At 37.6% G+C, this 23,380-nt stretch overlaps 1 protein-coding gene across 1 annotated transcript in view; it reads right to left on the minus strand.

The window, feature by feature from the left end:
• The window catches only part of LOC306764356 (transmembrane protein 132C), a gene marked incomplete at both ends in the record, with an annotated part of 272,386 nt that overhangs the window by 11,275 nt on the left and 237,731 nt on the right, over nucleotides 1-23,380 (minus strand). The window contains one exon of the mRNA XM_079251499.1: nucleotides 2,771-2,976. Coding sequence (XP_079107625.1) covers nucleotides 2,771-2,976 — 206 coding nt within the window. The remainder of the gene's footprint in view (nucleotides 1-2,770; nucleotides 2,977-23,380) is intronic.

The raw sequence follows: 23,380 nt of genomic DNA on the forward strand, positions 1-23,380 counted from the left end.
ACTGAACATTTTTTCCTCTATTCATGGTACCAGTAATTAAAGCAACAAACAGATATCAGAGCAACAAATAAAACCCAGTTTCCTGTTCTCTATTTCACTGGTGAGTGTCTAATTTCACACCCTGTAAAACTTCCTAGCTGCTGCTATTACTGTCACGTTTACTCAGCCATGGCAGGAACAATGTTATTTTTAGGCAAATGCACAACCAAAAGTAAACCACACATGCGTAAAGTTTTATAAAACTACCAGAAACACAGCTAACGCACGTTCTTCCTTTTGTGAGTTTTCAACATGAAACTAGAGGGCTTTATAAATCTAGCCAGTGGTGACAAATGAAACACAAAGTTACACAAAACTGGGCATCATCACTTCAAAAGTGTCATAATTTCCCTGTTGATATTCATAAAAATGACAAATATTTGCAAATATTTCTTTTCATTCCTTCCAAATGATCTAATGTGAAGAGATGTGAATTATATGGATAGGAAATGTGAATGTGTTGTGAGTGCGCTCAAGCCATTCAGAGGCCTATCAGCAGTGCAGCCTTGTAGTGCTTTGCCTCCTCGCTGTGGATCTATCCTTCCCTCTCAAATGCACACAAATAAATAGACATTCTTTCTTCTTTGCCTCCCCTCTGCGTAATATCTCCCCAATACACACAGGACTGCCTCTGTGTCTTATAACTGTCCCAGCACCTGTGTGACCCAGGTAATATTACAAGAATTCACTTTCCATTTCCCAGTGTCCCAGTTGTATATTTGTCTGCGTGCAAGTATGTGCCTAATAATGCCTGTGTTTTACTCTGCAAGATCGTGGTTAGGGGAGATAGAGGCGTGTGGGAGTCTGCACACACTGGTTGGTTGCTATCTGTGTAGAAATTGGCAATATTGAAAAACAGGCCCAGCAGAGCAGAATGGAAAAATGGAGAACAGAAGCAACGCACGCATAAATGACTATGCGCGCACACTCTTGCGTGCACATACAAAGACAGGCACTCAAACGGCATGCAGGCAGGCATGCACATATAGCTTATTGAGAACAGTGATTTTTGTAAAATGAGGAAAAGGGGGTATTTGTTGGCTGATTGCTAGTGATGGGCTGCAAGTCAGTGGGTGTGTGTTTTTATTCAAATGTGAACCTAAACACCCTTCCCCCACTAAAGCAGCTGATTGCAGGTTGAGAAGTGTACTCCGCATTTCAAAAACAGGCAACCTTTTCATACTGTACTGAAATCTGGGTCCTATATTGTGTATAAGATGATTAATGGTTGATGACGTGCATGGTATAAAGTGTATACATGTGGATAGTTTAAAATTCAGCTCATGTGTTAGATGATTGCAAATCTCACTGAATACAAAAAAGTGGAAAGCATGATGCATATTCAGCTGAAGGCTCAACAATTCACTTGTTTTTCTTTAAATATATATTTCATTTTCAGTCTAAACTTACACCAAATGCAATTACATGATACCTTACACAAATAGCCTGCCAGAATGTTTTCATCTGTTGCCAAAACTGCGACTAAATTTAACTGTTTTTGGGGTTTTTTCCAGCACATTTTGAAATTTTAAAAGAAAAATGATGTTATCCCTTTCTGTCTGCTCTTGCTTCAGGTATTCACAAAATGTCTCGAAAGCCAACCTCATGAAAGCCGTTATGATGGGAACTATGATGAACAAGCCTGCATGCATGCAGCCCTGTACATGAGAAACTGAACTCTTTCTGGACAACATTTTGTTAGCAAATTTGACTTTGTGCTCTTGTACGTGCTTGATTTTACCCCAGCGTGTAAGAATGGTTCTAGATCATATCTTAAACTCTGCAGCAACATTTGCATTCCACTGAAAACCTTTCTATGCAGCCGTAGTCTTGATGTAAAGATGTTTGCAGTGCTACATGAATAGTAAAAGCTGGAAGTTTGCTTCAGCTGTACTCAGCATCTGTTCAGGTTACTTTTATTACAACTGAAGAGCTCTTCAGCTCCATTCAAATATCATAAAGCTTAGATGTTCTCATTTCCTTTCTTTATTTTAACAATCCAAGTCTGAATTCATCCTGGCCTGCTCAGCTATGAAGTGGGCAGAAATGGCGGAGTTTGAACGCTGTTTTTACAGTTAATAACAAATTCGACCAGATATAAGGAGCTCTGGTTGATAATAAAGGTTACATGACTAAGATTTAATAATAAGACACTGGAAATACTTAACCAATGACAATGGTTTAGTCTGCAAGCTCCATCCTAAAAGTTTAGGGTAATTTGTAAAGCATAACTCTTCCATTTTAGTTGATATTGGGAATAAAATATCTCCCTCAAAATATATATGTATATTCTTTTTTTTCCCTTGAGATGATTCTTGTGGTAATAGATTGTCCTACTCTCTGAAAAATGCTTTTGTATTCAGCAACGACATGCCATTTAAAATAAATCAAATGAGAACAGAAAAAAGGAATAAGAGTAAAACAAAAACTTGCAAAAGCGGCAATTTCTCACACTGGTGCTTTGTTCTCACGGCACACGCTGATGCCTGTGATACCTTTTCTGATGGATGTGGATGTTAAAATGTCTTTCTTAAATAAAAGATTATGCAGGGCACATGGAAAGTAGACGAGCAGAGAATTGCTTTTGCAGCAAGAATCAAAAGATCCTTTTTTTTTTTTTTTGGTTGTTTGATGCTGAGCATTTTGAGGAACAAAACGGCTCTGTGTTTTCATCCATCCACCTCTGAATGATTCCCTCCCTTATTCCCTCAAGGCTAGAAATGTGAATGACCTCTTGTTTGTGATGATCGGCACCCTCCATCCTTTGACCTGGCTCAGCTCAGTGTCTGACACGTCTATCTGCAGAGGGAGCTTGGGCACCCAGACGGTGAGCTGCAGTTGAGCAGATAGATGGAGGTAGGTGAAGTTGACTTCTAAGGACTCCCGACCGCGCATCTCCTTCCCGTTCACCAAAACCTGGTCACAGTTTGGGGAAACCTATAAAAGGATGAAAAAAAAAAAAAAAACCAGAACAGAAAATATGAGGAAAAATTTGTTGTGTTGGGAACAGGGCAGTGTGTGCACAGCATGTGACATTTTTAACTGAAATCAAACTGACCTAATTTGCTGAACTCAGAAGCATTGTTTTTGTTTTTGTAGCCTACAAAAAGGGATTAACAATGTGCTTCTTCATGACACATTCGTGGCATTTTGGGTTTATAAATACCAAGAAAAATTATCACCACCTTTACTAATCTAAAGCATTGCATTAATTGTGCACTATGTAACATTCTAGAGGCTGTTCAAATCTTTCTGAATGCCACAGATCTAAATTTATTTTGCTGTAGTAAAATCAGTTTGGTTCCTGACGGTGCTTCAAAGCACTTTAAATTCACACTATTTGTATCTGCAGATTTCTAGTCTGCAGTGTAATTCAATTTAAACTGAAAAAGAAGAGCACAAATGCATGTGGACACTGGATTATTGTGGATGTATTTCAGGAATGGACTGCACCTTGACAGGAAATCCGACAGGCAGAACAATGGAAACCCTGGAATTCATTCAGTTTCATTTTTATTCTTCTCACTTGGCTGACTGTGTAACTGATTGAGCTGACATTTTTCTTCGAAAAATAATCCCACGTTTCATAATAGAGGTAAACTCTCAATATAATGCAGGGTCGGCATAATATCACAGTTCTGTAAATGATTGAAGTATTGTATTTATTTAGTCATTCATTGGAAGGTGCATTATCTGTTTAAAGCTATTACATAATAATTATATTAATATATTAATATATAATAATTATAATTATATATATATATATATATATATATATATATATATATATATATATATATATATATATATATATATATATATATATATATATATACCCATATTTAATATACCTGTTTTGTCAAACTTAATTTACAATATCAACCGTTTTGGAGTGAGTTGTGCCAAACAAACTAAAGTATCTGGAAAACTATACATGACATCTCTTATATTTTGTCAGTTTGAGAAAGAAGATTTCACTTAAGAATTTGATATGGAATATATAAATACTGTGTAAATGTGTCATTAAAAAAGTAAAAACTGATACCAATAATTTCCAATGTTGCATTTTAATATCGATATTGGCTGATAATACTGAGATGCTGGGAATATCGGACATCTCGAATATATGTATTATTATTCTCAATAATAACAATAATAATTCAATTCCCTTACATTGGCATGAAATTATGTGTATTGAAAGTGCCCTGTGACAACAGCCTTTCCTATACAAATAAAGCTGAATTGGATTGAATTTTAAGAGCCTACAATGCTGTTGGATAACAGGAAGCTATTTGCTCTCTGACTGGACAGTTCCATTAGCCACCGTCCAATCAGATAGAGGTTTGAATAGAGAGACAAAATTTGCAATCGCAACTTTAGAGTCTTACACAGTATTCTGTAATGTTTTTCTACAAATTCCTGTGTTTTGTTCTGTTCTTTTTTTTTTTTTTTTTTTTTTTTACAACCATGCAAATCATTTTCTGCACATTTGTGCAATGTTGTGCCATTTGTATCTTGTGCAGGATGGTAGCTGCTCCACAGTGCTGGACTTTTCTTGTCAGATTCTTCTTTTGAAATGTTTTCTTTGGGTAAAAGATCGGGACTGCAGGCAGGATGGTTTTAGTGTCTTCTCCTGCAAACCATGCTGTTCTCATGGGTTTTCATGTCCATTATATTATTCAATAGTGCTTCTCAACTTTTAGATCTCTGCATAAGTTTACACCTGAGAGACTCTCCCTCTCTGAAATGCTCCTGTTACACCCAGTCATGTTGCCACCTCTTGCAAATGAACCTAATAAGTTGTCAAACACTCCTCCAGTTTTTTTGAGACATGTTGCAGCAATCAAATTCATAATAAGCTAATACTTTCCATGAAATTTCAACATTTTCTATGTTGCTTCTTTTGGACATAATTATGGGTTTTAGATATTTGTAAATCATTGCATTCTGGTTTAACTCCATTTTACATAACTACCCAAACAGGCTGGAATCGGGTTGTATTTAACCGCAGGTTCCTGCAGGTTTAGTTGAAGTTTATTTTTATTTTTTCTACCAGCATGACAACTTTATTTTAGTCCCGCTTTTAGATTGTCTCACACATAACAATTAAATCGAGTGCTATCAAACTGTGTAAGTGAATATAGTTGTCCCTCTGTTTCTCACCATGTTATTTCCTGTCTCCACCTCAGTTCTAATTCTGTTGTATTCCTACAGTAATTTTTCAGATTTGATCACGTTTCATTCGGCACGCACTCTGTGTTTAACCTACACTTACCCTCTTCAGTCTTATTTTAGCTTTCATGCGCCACAATTGCTTTATACGCCTCATACTTGGCCCTTTATTCACTTCTCCAGCAGAAATTCAGCTTATAATTTTTCCTGACATGTATCTTCATTCCATGTGGCTTGTCCATAGACTGTATATGAAAGATGGATGGAGCCTCCGTGACGTCACCCATAGGTTTCTAAAGCGCTGAATTGAAGCTCGGTGGGCGGTTCCTACCGTCGCCATCTTGGCAGCGTCATGCGTGTCGTCTCGCCTGGGAAATACAAATATGGGCAAAGAGGTGGAGCTGAGAGGGGAGCCGTGAGCGTCATGGTGGATGATTGACATCGAGCGAACTCCGAGCTTTCTGTAGCTAAAAGCTAACCGAGCTAACCCCGAGATAAAGTGAGCTAATCAGCTAACGGGGATAAGCAGGCTAAAGCTAAGTCACGTTGTTAACCGGCTAAAAACCACGGTTGTTCTACGTTCTTCTTACTTGAAGCCGGAGATTGGTACCTGTCAATCAAAAGGACACGCCCCTAAATTTGCTGAACTTCGAGATTAAATTACTTTACAACGGGAGAGTTAGAAAAAAATTCACTCCCCCCACTGTTGTCATGATGGTAAACCTGACCTATAAACCGAAAATGGATTTTTAAACCAGGCTGTAAACATGTTTATTTCTGCCGTGAAGTTGGTCTTTTTAACATGGGAGTCTATGGGGATTTGCTCTGTTTTGCAGCCCCTAGTGGATGAAGGGGGAACTGCAGTTTTATGCACTTCAGAATAGGCTTCACTTTTTACCGCCGAAGGTTGCCGCTTGGGCTTGTCTCACTCTACTGCTACTCTCCACTCACCCCTGTTACCATACTGGATATTAGACAACAACTTTTAAGAACAACTGATTTGGAAATCCCATCCAGAAAGCAGATTTTGATTTCTAAAATCTATTCAACGCCACATATTCAACATTAGTTTTCACATGAGCTGGGATTTGAGTGTTATCACCATGTGACCACTCAAAAAGGTATTGTTCACTGCCCTTCTACTAGCTACAAACAAATCATAGCCAAAGACTTAAAGAATTGCAATTTCATCCATAAAAGGAAATGCTACCAAGTGTTATAAAAACTCTAGCCAATGAAGAGTTGTACACTACAAACATTTGATTTAAAATAGAAAGTTTCCTTTTTCAGGGATGTTGTTGTTGTTCCATTAAGTCAAAAAGTCTAATTGTTTCTTATTCTATATTCTAATAGAATATCCTATTATTCTAATAGGGGAAAACTGAGCAATTTTTCTTTTTCTTTTTGAAACATGTCAGTGATATTTTGACATATTCATCAAATCAGAAATGTGTCTCCATTGGAATGTTTGTGTCACGTGATCCATGGCTGTTTTCAAAACAAAATCCTAAATCAGTTCATTGTTTCTGTGAAAAACAAGCTTGTATATTAACTTTGTGTATATATTCAGATTTACACTGCAAATAGAAGGTAATACAGGCATTAGAAGGTTTATGACAAAATTTTTAGTACTATTTTCATTGGTGGAAACACAATCTCTGGTTATTAATTCATTCATTCACTATCCTAACCGCTTAGTCCAATTAAGAGTCACGGGGAAGCTGGAGAATATCCCAACAGTCTTTGGACAAAAGGCAGGGTACACTCTGGACAGCTCGCCAGTCCATCGCAGGGACACACAGAGACAAACAAACACACACACTTACTCCTAAGGGCAATTTAGAGTAACCAATCAACCTAACATGCTTGTTTTTGGATGGTGGGAGGAAGCCGAAGTACCTGGAGAGAACCCGTGCATGCAAACTCAACACAGATCAAACCTTGCCTGAGCCAAGGATCAAACCAATGATCTTGTTGCTGTGAGGCCACAGAGCTAACCACCGTGCCACCATGCAGTCCAATCTCTGGTTATGTTGAAGAAAATGTAATATTTATTTTTAAACGTGTCCCTTTGTAAAACAATAGTTAGTATACATAAATTGCCCTGTTAGAGCCTTTACCCTGCTGATGTTAAATGATCAGTTGTATTGGTTTATTGGCAGTCAGGTTTATCTTCTGTTTTCAGTTGTGTGAAAAAACAGGTTTAGGCAACAGAACAGTTTTTTGCAAGAATCTGTTCCTATGAATAAATAGTTAGGCTGTTATTTGTGCTGAAAAAGCATTAAGAAAAGCCTGATTGACCATAACGTCTGCCATTCCCTCTGAAAGCCTGGCTGTGTTTAAAGTGGAACTATTATGTGCATTTCAGGCTAATTTATTTTTATTTCTGATTGATCGAGTTACTGTCACAAATCACTGTATTTACTTCAGACCGACCCTCTCCGTAGGCTGTCAGATCAGCCTGTGGGCAAAACGAGTGGATTGAGACTCTTCCGCATTAAGCCCCGCCTCCCGCCACTGCACTACATCGGGAGCGCGCACCGCACCTGCTTTCACTGTCATTGTAACGTCTCATAAACAGAAGGATTAGGCTCATATGAACTCAATAAAAAAACAAAATACAATGTCAACACATAGCATACAGCCCTACATGTTGGAACCTGAATCCGACCCTGAAAACAAAGTGGAAAACAGCAACCCACAGCAACGAATGCAGCAGGATGTCTCTCTCTTTGGTAAACTCACCAGCCATCATTGGAAATAACTTTATCCGACGTTTTCCACCCGCCTGCTGTATCTGTACATGCCCTTGTTAACCAGTAGAAGGTAACCAATCACCGAACTTTATCCCCCAGAACATCACAAGGATTTCCAAGTAGAAAAAAACTCTCTAAAATGACACGTTTTTTTGTCGCCATGGAAACCAAACGGAGAGCGTGCTGGAACTCAAACTCAAACATGCATTTAGGTGATAAAAAACAGTGTCGTTCACATGTCTGATGAGGATTCAACCCTGTAACACTGTAGAAAGCTCAGAAAACTAGAAATACCATAATCGCACCCCTTTAACTTTTTTTTTTTTTTTTTTTACATCTAATGACAGTGGAGTAGAAATGTGTTGCTTTCTGTACATAATTTACACCTACTGATGGCAAGCTTCCAGAACATAATGCTGTGTTTTTGTTGCCGTTGCTTCACTCCTTTCTGTAAATTCTCCCTTTATCTGGTAAGCCTACACACCTGGGACCACACTCATTTCATGTAGCGCAACAATTTTTTCTTCTGGCTTCTTTACAAAAACTCTTTGAACTCAAAAGAAGTTAACATTTCGTACATCAGAGCCAAACCATCGCTTTTCTATTTGCTTTCACCTTCTAATTTCTTTCAATTTGACATTCATCTTTTTGCTTCCTAAACATAAAAGGAAAAAAGTGGTTAAACTGCTCTCCTTCCCATTTCTCAGTTTCTCCCCTTTCAACTTGTTTTTTATATATATATCTCCCAGAATCCACCACTTTCCTCTCTTGACCCTTTCCCGTACTTTTGTCTCCACCTCACCCTCTCCTCCTCATTGCACAGCCTCCCTCTTCATCTTCCTCTCTCTCTGAAACCTGATTTACCGCTTGTTAACATCAAAGGGATGTTAGACTGTTGGTGCCTCAAACTATTTCTCCAAATCATTTTTATTTTCCAGGTGTAAATTAGTGTGAAAACTGCACAGTTACTGTGGTAGGGTTTGATTTCCAATGAAAGTTTCAGACTGCCGGCGTTGGGGAGAGCATAACACTGTGACCGTTGCTCATGTCTGTTATTTCCACCACAGGTCTGCTGAACTGCCTCAGCATAGAAGCTGAAGGGGGACCCATTTTGTTAGAAATCTGAGGAAATATTTACAACTTTAGGGCAGAAAAACAAAAGGTGTTTGTAAATTACTTATTTAGTTTGACCGGAGAAGGGTGCACACATGCAAAAAAAGTACATCTGATGATGTGCAAAATGCAAAATTAGGGTTATATTTGAAATTTTATTCATGTTTTTGTGTTTCTGCTGGACAGGTATCCACATAATTAGCACGGTGCCCATGTGTTCTCAGCATGTTGGCCACAAATGTTGACACAATGTAAAGTGTCGTGTGCACAAGATGCAATACTGTCTTAAACACTAGAGACGCTCATGCTAACAAAAGCATTAACATAACATCAGAGGTAAACACAGTGGTGGAGAGTTTTATACAGCACCTCTCAAGCCTTTTTTGCAACAATATGCATTTTCATAATTTTTCTCCCTGTTGCACAGTGAATAATACTAATACCTATCTCAAAGCAACATACTGCAAACTGTTTACAGAAATGCTGCAGAAATACAGTGTTCTGCCACTGACTTTGGTTTATTTCAAGTGCTTTTTGTTAATTTAGCTTCAGGTTTTTCCAAGGAGACTTTTATTTTAAAAGTCAGTTTTGAACCTGTGAGTGGAAGTCAGCCATGTTGTTTCAGTTCTCAGTAAGCCACATGCAGAGAACCGAACCCTTCAACTGCTTTCTGTTTATACCATCGACGCCACTGTCAAAGTTTTTACTGATGTCGAAGAGCAGTATTTTGTTTGAGCCTTATTTGTGGGGAATGTTTACCATAAAGATGCATTTTGATCCTCATAACATTCTAACTGGTTTATGTTGGTTTACTGGGTTGCAGATATGCAGTATGTTCATAGTAGCTGCTTCATTTCTTTTTTGTTTTACTCCATTTTGAAATGTGTACGTGGTTGATATACACTCACGTAGCTGAACATGGCTGTGTACGCAGATGTGCAGCAAGTATTTCCCAGCCTTAAACTCACATGAAACCTGCAACATGGTTGGCAACTGGTGAAGCAAAGGTCTTTACAGTACATTCATCAAGACCCAAATGCATTTATTTACACGCCTGCTAGAGATGATCTGCATTAGCTAACATGTCTGCTATTTAAACCTAACTGTGATCACAGCTCTTTTCTGTTCTGCCCAAGTCGGCAGAAATGGGTTAAAAGCATGTCAAATTTGAGGACAGCTGAGCTGTTATAACCCACTCCTTTGTATTTGTGTGTGTTTGCATGTGTGTGTTTGTGTCCATGGCACAGAGTTGTGCTGCAAAGAGACTAAAGAGAGCTGCCAGAGACATGATGTAAGGATACTCAGAAAGAATTGAGTGTGACTACTGGCAGACACACTAACGCAAAACAAACATACACACAGCTGGGGACATGGTAGTAGAAGTGGCAGTATGAGAAATATGTTTTGAAAGATGCTGTCTACTCCTTTTGTGGTTTAGCTATTTTTACAGTCTACAAATGTGTCATCTGCTCCATGATTCAATCCACCTGGCAAGAAATCCATCAGACAATAAATGTCCGTTTACCTTATCTGACTGCAGCGCTTAGATTATTCAACGGTACAGCAAAAGAAAATTTTTCTTGTACATACAAAACTTAAAGAGAAAAGGTGTTGGTGTTTACTGATGTTTACTGATGGCAACTCATGAGAAACATGACCAGGAGGAAGTAAAGACCAATCATTTGCATGGTGAAACTAGGAATGATAAAAAAAAAAAACCATCCCCTATTTTACCAGTTTATATCATTTTTCCTTATTCTCACCTCAGATAAAAACTCTCCACCACCTACTCTGCTATTAGTTGAATCCATTTGCATCCCTGATGTCATTTTTCTGTGGATGCTGTTTGAAAGTTTCTACCCAGTTGGATAACTTCATTTGCTACTGCAATAAACAAAAGTGGAATAATGTACAATATTGTTTTGATCCCAGCAACTGTCAACTTTGATGAGTTCAAAAACTTGAAAAGTTTTTTTTAAGGTTTTGAAAATTTTAGCAAATGTGTTCTTTTCCTAAATTCTCTGATTAATAATTTTTTAACCATAACAAAAACATTGTCAGATACGATGCTCAACCACTTCCTGATAATACATGATGAAAGTGTTCATTACAACCAGGGAGATACAGTAAATTTATTGAATTTGTTTTCACACCAAAATATCAATTAAAAGACTTAAACTTGAATTTGGCCTCAGTTTAACTCTGCTGCTGGTCAGATGGAGTTGAAAAGATTTGTCCAGCTCCTTACGACAATTCAGCACTAAGTAACCTGTGTCCAAGACAATAAATTATTTATCATATTTCAACAAAGGGGCTATAGTAGAGAAGAAAGGGAATACAAATAATTAAATAAATCTTGCACTACCTCTTACACTACATGGCAGCACCAGGTTCCAACTGGACTCGCAGCAGTTGTCCCCTGCTGGTTGACTTGTTGCCTGTGTTGTTCTCACTCTCAGATGTAAGTCGCTTTGGAGAAAATCATCTGCTAAGTGACTGTAGAATAAAATGGAATTTGAAATTTGTTCTATTTTCAAACAGAGGCTGGTACAGTAATGGAAAACCTACTTTAAAAGGTTGGAAAAGGTTCAGCATCTCCTCGAGACTTTATAAATGAGGGTTTAATGTGGAATGTAAGAATTGCAAGAAAATCTATCAAGTCTTGTAAAATCTCGATGGCATTCATCTTTGGAAATTTATTTCAAATTGAACTGAATAGAAGCAAGATTAGTTAAAGGAGAAAAGGTCGGGAGGAAAAAAATGATAAACACATCTATAAATTATTATAAATATAAAAATGAAACTCCTCAGCCTCTCTGGTTATTACTTTAATGAGTAAGTAAACCAGTCTGAAATGTAACTCTGTAAATGTAAACATGTACTGAAAGCTGAATAGTAGACATTAGCATCATTTACTTTTGGAAAACATTTAAAACATCTGCAAATATTTGTCTAAACAAAAAAAAACAAAACAAAACAAAAAAAAATCTGCAAGACTAAAAACCGTCTGAGTGAAGTGGGGGCTATTACACATCACTTTTGTTGTTTTTTGTTTGTTTAGGATAATAAAAGTTTAAAAGAGGGGTTAAATGACAAAATAGTTCTGAATTTGTAAAGGAATAAAAGCTCAATTCTGTCCAAAATTATTATGTTATAAACAGGCCCAATACAAAACATGCGCCTCAGATGAACCAACTTTACTGCACCATCTGTGTGTCCCACACAGCTAACTAGTCGTTCCAGTGAGCATGGAAATGTGACCTTCCCAGATGCCAGAATGTGCAGAATGTTGGCTACTTTGTAAAACCACAAATGAATACCATTTTTTTTTAGAGTATTAATTTTCTAAAAAGCAAAGTTTTAATGTGGCGGTATTGCACTTGTTGAAGAGGCAACAAGTTGTTCAAAAAATTCAAAGTAGGTGGAGGGCAAGTTGAAGAGCTTGTTCAGGAATTGCTACGGGTCTGTATGTACGGCTTCTTTGTGGATTTATATAACAGTAATTCACTTTGAAAAGAGGAAACGCTACACCGTGGAAGTCAACGAGAAACCAAAGTTTGAGGAGAAATCACGGTCAAGTGGATTCATTTTGTTCAGCGCCACGGAGACAACGTCAAGGGTGGCAACCAGTGCCCACCTAATTATATGACCTGTTTTTACAAGCTTTATTTTTCACTTTCATCTATATATTTATTGCCTGTAGTCCATTTTTGATGACAAATCATATGTTTTATTCACTCCTATGAAGCTGTGTTGAGAGCACATTGTTCTGAAATGTGAATGGTTTGAATGATGCTTGATAGGGCAGTGACACATCAGCACCGCTGACAACAACAACAAATACAAAAAGGACTTTTAAAGAGTTAAATAAACTGATGTTGGGTGAGGTAAAAAGAAACATGTACTATTAAGAAAGCAGAGTAACTATATACAAATAAAAAACTAAATAAATATCTACATAAAAGTTTTTTAAAAATAAGCATATTCAAAGAAAAATTAAAAGTGACATTGACACATAAAGTGGTATGTCAGTAACGTGACAAAACAAGTGACAGTCCCACATACTGTTCACTAGCTGTGGGGCTGTAGTGTCCCCCTCCCTCCATCCCTCCCTATGTGCCAATAGTCTGATGATCCTGGGGAAGATATCTCCATGGAACAACCAGGAACAAGTCCCCTGGCTGGCATTTAAGTTATTTGCAGATTTTGAAAGTGTGGTTGCAAGGCTTCTAAGCTCCCCTTCTATTTGTTCATTTGACAGGAACGGTACACATTCATGAACATCTATAGGCGACAGATGCAGCTAACAGGCTTATTTACAGCAGTTCCTATATTAGCCATGTGATTCCACTTGAATGGGTTGCTGATTGGACAGAAAATGACAAAAGTCAATATGCTGATCAGCTTATCTGTTCTTGTCCTGTGATGATGTCCTGTTGCTCATGTTGATAATGAAAAAAGAAAGAATTATCAGCATGTTATAGAACCCCATACATCTGTCTTCTAAAAGTGTAATTATAAAGCATTTCACTAAAATGAGGGGTCGAAGTTGTATTATTTTGTTTCATGTCTTATATTATTTATTTTCAGATGCATCCTTGTTGGGGTTGTTAACTGGGATGGTTGCTATCATACATGCTAACAAACACCAAGCTAACCACAATCACACCCCGACAAAAAGATACAAGTTTCCCAAAAGGGAATCATGTTTTCACAAAGTAAACGGCTGAGTTGGACGTTTCAGGACACTGAAGAATGGATTTAATCTATTTGTTTCTAAGAAAAAAATTCCACTCAGATATTGTGGAGCAGAAACAAGAGGAAGTGAAAAAGCAAGTCAAAATGAAATGACACAGAGTGGTAATAGAGGGACAGAGACATTAGATAAAAAAGTTGCAGAGACGAAGCAAAAGTTTGGCTCTTAGCAGTCAGGATATGTTTAAAAACTTTTTTATACCTTTATCAGACACCAAAAACAACAGAACAAAGCTAACAACTACAAAACTTAAGCAGCCTCTCAGCAGAAAATTAGCTAACAACAATGCATCAGTATTAAAAGTTGGGGCTTTTTTTTTTTTTTTACATTTGTTTATTACAATCTTTTAACCGTTTTTGCATTCAATTGCGTTTATGTACAGAAAAATATGTGTTTTCTATTGTTATTAATAGATAGACTATATAACCATTTTTTTTTTCTTATTTTTATGTTGCAATAAAAGAAAAAAAAAAAAAACAGCCATTACTCCTTCCAGTCTCATGATCCACATCTAAATTCACTGAAAATGTATGTTAGTAGATGTACATGTTGTGACTTAATGATGTGTGTGCCACAGTGAAAATGCTGTATTATGCATGCAGGAACCTCTGACCCAAAGACTCCAGGCTTGTTTAAAAGAAAATGACATCTTTTATCTTGGCTTATGTTTCAAGGTTAATTGATGGTCATGTCTCAATATGATGAGCATGAGTATGCAGCTTATATGAGGCTTCTGCTTAGTTGGCACTTGTGAAACCACCTGCTGCTTTCGTGGTGCCCCCCCATCCCACGCTGTATAATCAGACGTTACAGCTCCTCAGCTTAGCTGGGCTTGGTTAGAATCCCAGCTTTTAGCTGCATGTCACCTCTTTTCCATTCAGCAAATGGATCTAAATGACTCATTCTATGTAAAAACGTAAGCTTTTTTTTCTTTTTTCTTTAGTAAAGTGGTGAAATACCAATTAAAAACATTTTTAACCGTTTCTGTTATGGATCTTTGAGCAGCAAACCTTAAAGCAAAGCCACCACATTTGCTGATTTATCACTGGTTGGCCACAACAATGAAAACCAACCATGGTTTTATGTTCTGTAGTCTTCATTGGAGTCATGCATCTTAATGAAAAGTAAGCCTCACAGGCAGCACAGCTACATAAACAACTATGCATGTTAAATGAACTCCCATTAGAAGTGATAACTTTTCAGACATCTTTACGTAGCTTAGATGTATTTTTATTAGTAAACGTATATAAGCTAATATGGAGTCACTACGTGCACGGGGGGGGGGGGGGGGGACGGCTTGGAACAATGCATATTGCTTTGATAAGTTCCAGTAAACAACACTTTTACTGCCTGTACTGCCAAAGCTTATTTCACTGCACTGTTTTCAAGTCTTACAGAAGCTGAAAGAAAGAGAATAAACAGCAGAGAAAAATATAGCTTAACAAAACAAAAACAAAAAAAAAAAAACCTATTTTGTGTTTTCTGATTTGTGGTGGTACACAGAGCTACAGTAAGACACACGCAACAGAATGAGCTTATAGTTTATTACATTTCTATCGCATTGCTTAAAATCTCCCTAGGAGTCCCAAAAGTCAGCCACCCACTCTTGCCATTTACCAAAGATCTCCCTAGGCTAAGTCATTTATTTAATATCATATTCATTTCCCTGCAAGCTAAGTGATCTGTCTGAATTTACACATTCTGCCTCCTCTGTCAGTCTCTTACTATGTCAAATTGCCTCTATAAGTCTTTGTCAGATGTATATTTTTTTCCAAGCAATACCTTGTTTCACTCTCAAGTTTCACTTTCCAGTCATTTTTTCTGTTTGTTCCACAGTCCCCCACCCCCACTTCCTTCCTTTTCCAGTCATTTCAACTGTTCTCTGCCTCCAGCAATCCAATCCATCTGACTTTAGGAATCATATCATCCAATCAGGGCCCACTCAGTAGACAGAGGCGGGCCCTGGGGGAAAGACTAACTAACTCTGTGATGGGATTGACGTCCCACTTGACTGTCATTTAAGAAAACCCACACCAGGCAAGTTGCCTCCTCACATGGTTTCATATGGCCCTCATTTAGACATAATGTCTGCTTTTTTTCCCTACATGCACACAGATGAGTGAAGCCATTATCACCCTGCATCCCCATACATTCTTCTACACCAGTTTGGATAATAGACAGCAGATGTAGAAATTGTCTGGAAGGTGAACCGGCCTGCAAGTTAGTGTCTTATCTCTGGGCCTGTCATTTTGAATTAGTAAAAGTGCAAATGAAGAATTCTCTAATGGCCATTTGCAGTCTGCTTCTCTTGACAATAAAAGTGTATAATTAATAGATAATGAGCGACAGCTAGAAAGGGAGATGAAGAGAGAATCAATGAGAACAGACTAATGATTTATAATTTAGAAGGATAAGGCATGTTATAAGAAGGGTAGGGGGATTCAAGGATACACACAGCTGGATTGGCAACTAAAGCAATAATAAAAAGGATCTGGAAAAAATAAAAACAGAGAGAAATATCACATGACCACATACCTCTCACCGACCTACAGCAACGGTTTGACGTTGCCTGAACCATCAGTCCTCCCTCATTTAGGAGCTGGAGGGTTTTGACATCTGAACTATACATATAATATCAATGTTCTTCAGAAAACACACCCGTGATGGTCGGTGGTTTTCATGAGCGATAGAAAAAGGTGCTTTAATCTTAAGCTAAATTTTCAAAATGATTACAAAAGAAAGACAGAAACCACAAGAGCAATAGCCTGCTCAGTAAATATAACATTATTTTAAACATATTAGTAAAAGTTAGGGCCACAGTGGAAAGTAGCTTATGAAATCTGCTCTTAGAAAACTTTCTCACTTTGACTCTCCTGTCTTTGTCAGAGAGGTCTTCAGGGCTTTAGGAAAAGGCAGAGAGCAGCTTTGTGTTTGTGCCTATGTGTGTTGGGTGTAACGTTTGTCTTTTTTTTTTCCTTTCCTAGAAAGTTCCCAGGCCCTATGTGAATTAGTATGCTTATTAGCATAGGGATATAAGTCAACACTGGCCCCAATATGTCTATTTGTATGGTCTTTTTATGGCCTAGGTATGCGCATGTGTGTGTGAATGTGTGTTTGTGTGAGTGGGGTGATTTCACCCAAGTGTCTGCACATGTATTTGGAAATGATTTTTCTTTTTTTTTTTTTTAGCTCATAACTTAAAAAGAGGCTTAAAGAAAACTCAAAATGTTACTGCAGTAGGATTCATGCATGCTTGCATAGACAAATAATCGTGGTGGAAAGAAAAAAAGACGACATGAACCGAGTCTTTACTTCTACGGCCAAAATGAAAATTGTGTTTTCAGAGGATGTTTGACCCCACCAAGAGTGTCTTTGATTGCAACATTCGTGGGCAGGATTGAATGAATTTCACTGGAGGTGAAAAGGGAGAAAAGGTGTCCGGCTTGAAAAATGGCAGCAAGAGACTTCATTTGTCTTGAGATTATGTTCATAAGAAAGGTGGAATGGAGGATGAGATTACTACAAGGCTGCTGAAGATGGAGCTGAAGCAGAAAGAAAAGCTTTTGATTTACTAGCAGATCTACATTCCAACACTTACCTGTGGTTACGTGTTCTGGTTACAAACTAGATGCCAAAATGAGCTTCCCTTCGTAGGGGGGCTGGTTTCAGCCTTAGAGACATTGCGAAGAACTCTGCAATCCGGAGCAGGGTCGAGGCAGGAGTGGCGGCTTCCTCATGTCAAAGACAACCAGCTGAGGAGGTTTAGACATTTTCCATGGGTGTCTCGAGGGCACCTTCTTTTTAAGGATTTCCAGGCATGCCCAACAGAAAGGAGGCCCGGGGGGTAGACCAAGAACTCGCTGGAGGAATCACATATCTCATTTAGCCTGGGAACGCCCTGAGGTTTCTTTAGGGAGAATTAAATTCATGATGAAAAGGTCCCCTCTGGAAAAACCACCTAGCCCGTTGCCACAGCTACCAAACATTGGATATAGAGAAAAATATAGAAAGATTGATAATGGATTGTTCACATAGAAGGAACTAAAGCCATTCCTTAAATCTTTAAACAGTTAAATGTCCCAAGAATGACTGTAAGATGACAGTGTACAATAAAGGGAGGCAATATTTACCAACTGGCAATGCCATTGTTTCCAAAAATGAGCGTCCTGTCAATACAAAAGGTTATGTTTGTACAAGATAACCCATAAAGTTTTCTGCACATAAGTATGACAGCCAGTGAAACTGGAATGGAGCTACATAGTTCAAAAGAAATAAGTGTTATATACCGTTGGACATTATGCCAATAATTCGGTTGGATAAAACTGTTTATTTAGCTGAAATAAATATTTTTGCATAAAATATCTCTTAAAAAATTCCTATTTAAGTTTGAATGGTTGCCTCAAAATGAGAAAATGAATATGCACCCCTTGGCTTTGAGTTCAACCCGGGACAGACGGATATGAACCTGCTGCCTATTTGTCCAATGTGGCGCTAATCAGCCTGGTGATTACCTGCTTGTACTGTGCCAGCTTTCGCGCGCTCAATTTTACACTACATGGTTTCATAACATTTAGAGAGGGAGGCTTAAGTGGATGTAAACATTAGTGGTGTAATGCCGGAAAGACCAACCGTCTGACCTCTGTGAAGCAGTTCAACAGCTTGGCCTTTGCAGTGTTAATAGCCGTGCACGGGAGGCCAACGGCTGGCTGCTAACAAGAATACTGAAGGAAATGCAGCAATACTGCAGCTGATACAGACTCTTCCAGTCTTTATCGGGCTCTTGCAATTTTAATTTGTTTCTTTCCATCTTTTTTGTTTTCCTTGCTTAACTTTGAAATAGGCCGAAATGAGAAAAACAGCATTATGTAAGAGGACAGAGGTAGAGTGGCTGCAGATGGAGTACATTCAGGAACTAAACAAGACATCTGATCAAGATTCCTGCAGATTTTCTCCCCGTGGAGCTATTCAGGTCAGATCCATCTGGGAGCAGACCCCCAGGGCGAGCCCAGGAGAGATTATACATCCCAGCCAGCTTCAGACAGCCTCAGGCTCCCCGATGAGGCGCTGGAAGACATGGTTTGGGGGGCGGGACAGCTATCTGTGCTCCTCTGTTCCTGTAACCTCAAACTGAACTGGAAGTGTGAAGCAATATATCAATGGACTGACTGTTTATTTTCTAATTCAAGAGAAGGAGCAGAATCCACCCTATTTTCAAGTCTAAATTTAGTGTTATACGTTTTATCAGCAGGTGATAAATATTATCTTTAAAGAGATATCTTGTTTACACATAGTGTTATATCACTATTGGTATTGTTATTATACTTTAAGATGAAAGCAGTGCTGTTTGCTCAAATCATCTTTTCCTTCTTTTGGCTGTATCCTTTGTAAAGCAATGTTAATATTATTTTTGCTCTTTCACTGCTTTTCATCATCTCACACTCTCCTGCCTTCTCACCTGTCAGGTTTACTTGCACTTTGTGCATCTCCTTGTGTCATTTTATGTTTGAATGTGTGAATGAACGCATGTGCAAAAACAACTGGGATGACTCTCGAGCCAGCGAAGGAAAAGGTTGCAGACTTGGCATGAAATATTCTCAATTTTAAATGCAAAAAAAAATGTCCAAGACTTTTAATTTATCATCAGATATAACGTGCAACAGGAGGTCATTTCTGCTCTGGGTCTATGGGATATATAGATCAAGGAAGAGAACCAGAGTTTTAGTAGAAATGGTTCAAAAGTCAAAAACATTTATAATTGACAAATCCTAGAATTAACTTAAACTCTTGAAAAAGATTAGCAAATGTGATCCTCATCAGTTCCCTGTTTTCACAAGTCTTGAAATGAAATACGGCCTGCTGACAGTCATTTATAACACAGTTAGGAATTCAGCAGTTCTGTTGCAAATTGAAAATCGTATCATTATGTCATTTATTATTTAAAAAAAAGTCCCAAATGAGAAACACAGCCAGATTACAGTCCACACACACACACACACTTATACACTTCTCATCCCCTTTATCAATAGTAAATTGTCATGACAAAGAATGGCCAAGCATAAACCACTGATCCATGCAAACGCGCGCACACACACACACACACACACACACACACACACACACACACACATACACATCTGATGGACAGCAGCAGTCCTGTCTGTGATGTCTGAACTGTTCATGTATTCCAGTGATGGGGTGCTAATGCAGGAAACAGCATGGCTTCCTGAGGAGCACAAAATGGAGGCATGGCAACTGCTGCCAAGTTGTCAGGGTGAGGTTGGTGGAAGCTGGTGGAATGGGGGTGTTAAGGCTGAGAAAGCAGTTCCACGAGGGCAAAATGTTTGGGCTGAGTTTAACATCTTCTTGCTATTATTTCTACCTGGAGTTTAACAGGAGCTTGATGTAGTTAAAAAAAACCTAAATTATGCCGTATGTCTGTCTGTGTGTGTGTGTGTCATATGACACCATCCCACTGAAGTTATCAATAGGGGGATGTTTGCGCTTTAGATTTAAGCGTGGTAATTAACTGTTAATTAGCTATTGATTAAGGCCGGTATATTTATGGAGGTGAGCAAAAATGGGTGACATGGGGCGCGACATCACACCACGGTCATAATTCAGCCTATCCTGCATGAACACAGGGACACACACACAAACTATACAAACATTTACTTGGCATCTTAGGCTGTTTAGTTTCTCTTCTTACATCCGGTTTTAAACCCATGTCTCACTTTGAGATTAAATTGCTCAGCATGCCACACACTAAAAATCATTGAAGCTACGCTGTTCTGACTACCGATTGGATCACAATGAATTTGGCAAAAAATAAATTAAACTGAATTCAAGTTGATTAAAGTATTTTGCATTCTACAAGTAACAGTAGTTGATGAAAATTTTATGTCACATCTGTGGTCTACATATGTTCTTGTTCAAATATTCATCATTTTGATGTATCTGTTAACTATAAATGTATGTACAAATTAATTATTTGAAATATGCCACAGTGTATGTCATAAGCAAACACGTGATTTCTACATTAGTACAACATACCTGTAGCCCCTCATGTAGCATCACTTGAGCCTGAACCCTTCCATGCATGAATAAATTAAAGAAACAATGCAACATTTATTTAAATACAGTAGTTTACGGCAACAGACATATGCATTGATACTGTTTATTAGTGTTATTTAGAATTTATCATGATTTGATGATTTTTTAAATGTATTCTATAAGATATTTATAAAATTATATCATCATAATTATTATAATTTTCTGTAAAATATAGATGTATCATGTCTTTTTCCTTTTTTTTTTTTTATTGCAAATGCAAACTTGTGTCATTACATTATGTTCAATTATATTTTTATTTATTCTCCAGTGAGTGGAAACATATTGAATGACTCACTAACATCAACTGAAGTGGTTTATTCACAAAAATAACATCCTCATTCATGAATTTGCAAGAAAAAAGCTTATAAATACGTGTCCACTACATGACCATTATGCATGAAAGGCTTAATGTACTTGTTAATGTAGTCATATTTATATAGTGAAATATATTAAACTTTATTTAGCATATTGCAACACTTTCTCACTGATATAGTGTATTTTTTTAAAAAACTTTATTTAATTTAAATTTGATATTATTTCCATGGTAAAGCTATTGGTCATTTAAAAATAGGTGCTTTTGACCTAACTGGCTTGATGTCAGTTGTGAATATCACGTGTGACTTCAAACTACCGAACCTGTTATGACTGCTGGTAAGATGAGGGTTTTTTTCTGATGCAAATCCTTCTGGTGCATCGATGTGTCGGAATAATAATGACTTGTGTCACAAGCATATTCAGGAGTTGCAAACAAAAGACAAAACATCTGGAACTTTTGCTTATGTTAATTTTCCATTTTGAACAACTGAATAATAAATGGTAGAATCCATTTTAGCATTTAATCACACAAGATGATGATCAATCAGTTTAAAGCACTTGAACAAATGTAAACAACAACTTAATGCCATTTCTAAATAAAATGTCGTCATGTGTATAAATGCATCATGGAACATTTTGCCAAACTCTCCGTAAACATCCGTTTGTGTTAGAACTCTAACATAAACCTGTTTTAATCCCCCCTAAAACCACATTGTGCTGATTTTGATGATTTTGCTTTTTGCAGAGCCTCAAGTGAAGCACTTTTCCACACCTTGGTAGTTCTCGTCACCGAGCAATCTGTTGGACACTTTATGGACAGGAACCAGGGGACATTCATGGCTTTGCTGATTTTACAACAAAACCTTCTTCCTTGTCGTAAGAACTGAATTGCTCGAGGTTTAAAAAATAGTTTTTAGCCCCCATCAAGGTCACAGCTGCCACAGATATACGTCTGTAGGTGTTGCTAATGGTCCAGTCTGATGTTGTGCACTTCAAATCACTGGCTATTTCCTAAGCCTGTTACTGCTAAATGGGAAAAATGGGTGAGTTTAGATGATAGTGGGGGTGTTTGTGTGTGACCTCAGCTTTTAATCCACTTTACTTTTCATTTCCTTTCTAGGCTTTCAAATGACCCAGAGCACCTGGACAGAATCTCCTTCCTCCACTGCAAGTTAACGCGTTTCTTTTCTTGAACTCTTTTCTTAATAAACTTCTTAGTGTTATTTTATTATTTATTACAATAAACCTAAACATATTTTTATCTTTCAATTAATGTTTAATTTATTCATTCATTCATTTTATTTCCATCCATCTATCCATCCATGTTCATAAAGGTTGATAAGTTCATTTCTTCATGACATTTTTGCTAAAATTAACTTTGTAAAGAGTAAATGTTCATTTTTGTGTCCCAGAGCTGATGCTTTTCACCGTCTCCATCGAGTATTTTCTGCTCTAGAGGAAATCATTTAGTAGTCAAAGTAAACCAAGGTGACTGTAGATGAATATTATTCAAATTCAATCATACTTTTTATAAATAGCTTAAAAATGGCATTCACTCTCAAAATAAAGGCAAAATCCCAGCTGCAATAACAAGATGCTTTATTATTGTCTCCGTCTTACTTCGCAGCCTGCCTTTATAAACAGCTTAAAAAGCTGAAACCTTCCAGCAATGATGAATATTTTTCATGATTGTTATCAGTTTTATTCAGCAGCTGAGCTGCAGCTCCAATCCTGAAGCTCAGCAGCACTAAGAAATTCATTTGCCAGGAGCCATAAATGTAACAGGAATTGTACTTCTGACTTTGATGTATGTACATAAGAATGTACAATGACACACGCAATGGGACCAAGAACTGACTTTAGCTTAGTGCGAGTTGATGTAACCTTACAAATATCACCCAATATTTAATATGAATAATTTCATTGTCGACTCAGCAGACTGAAAAGCTGCAGCTGCATTAAGAGACTGGAAACCAAAGTAATAGGTATTTGCTTTGTGTAAAATCTAGTGAATTCAAATAAAAAAAAGAAAGAAAGCTGCATTTAACCCCAGAGACTTAAGGTGCTTTAAGTTTCAGTAACAAGAAACAAATTCCAAAGAAATGATTGTAAGAGTATC

This window comes from Telmatherina bonti (genome assembly GCF_933228915.1).
Source record: "Telmatherina bonti genome assembly, chromosome: 13".
NCBI lineage: Eukaryota > Metazoa > Chordata > Actinopteri > Atheriniformes > Telmatherinidae > Telmatherina > Telmatherina bonti.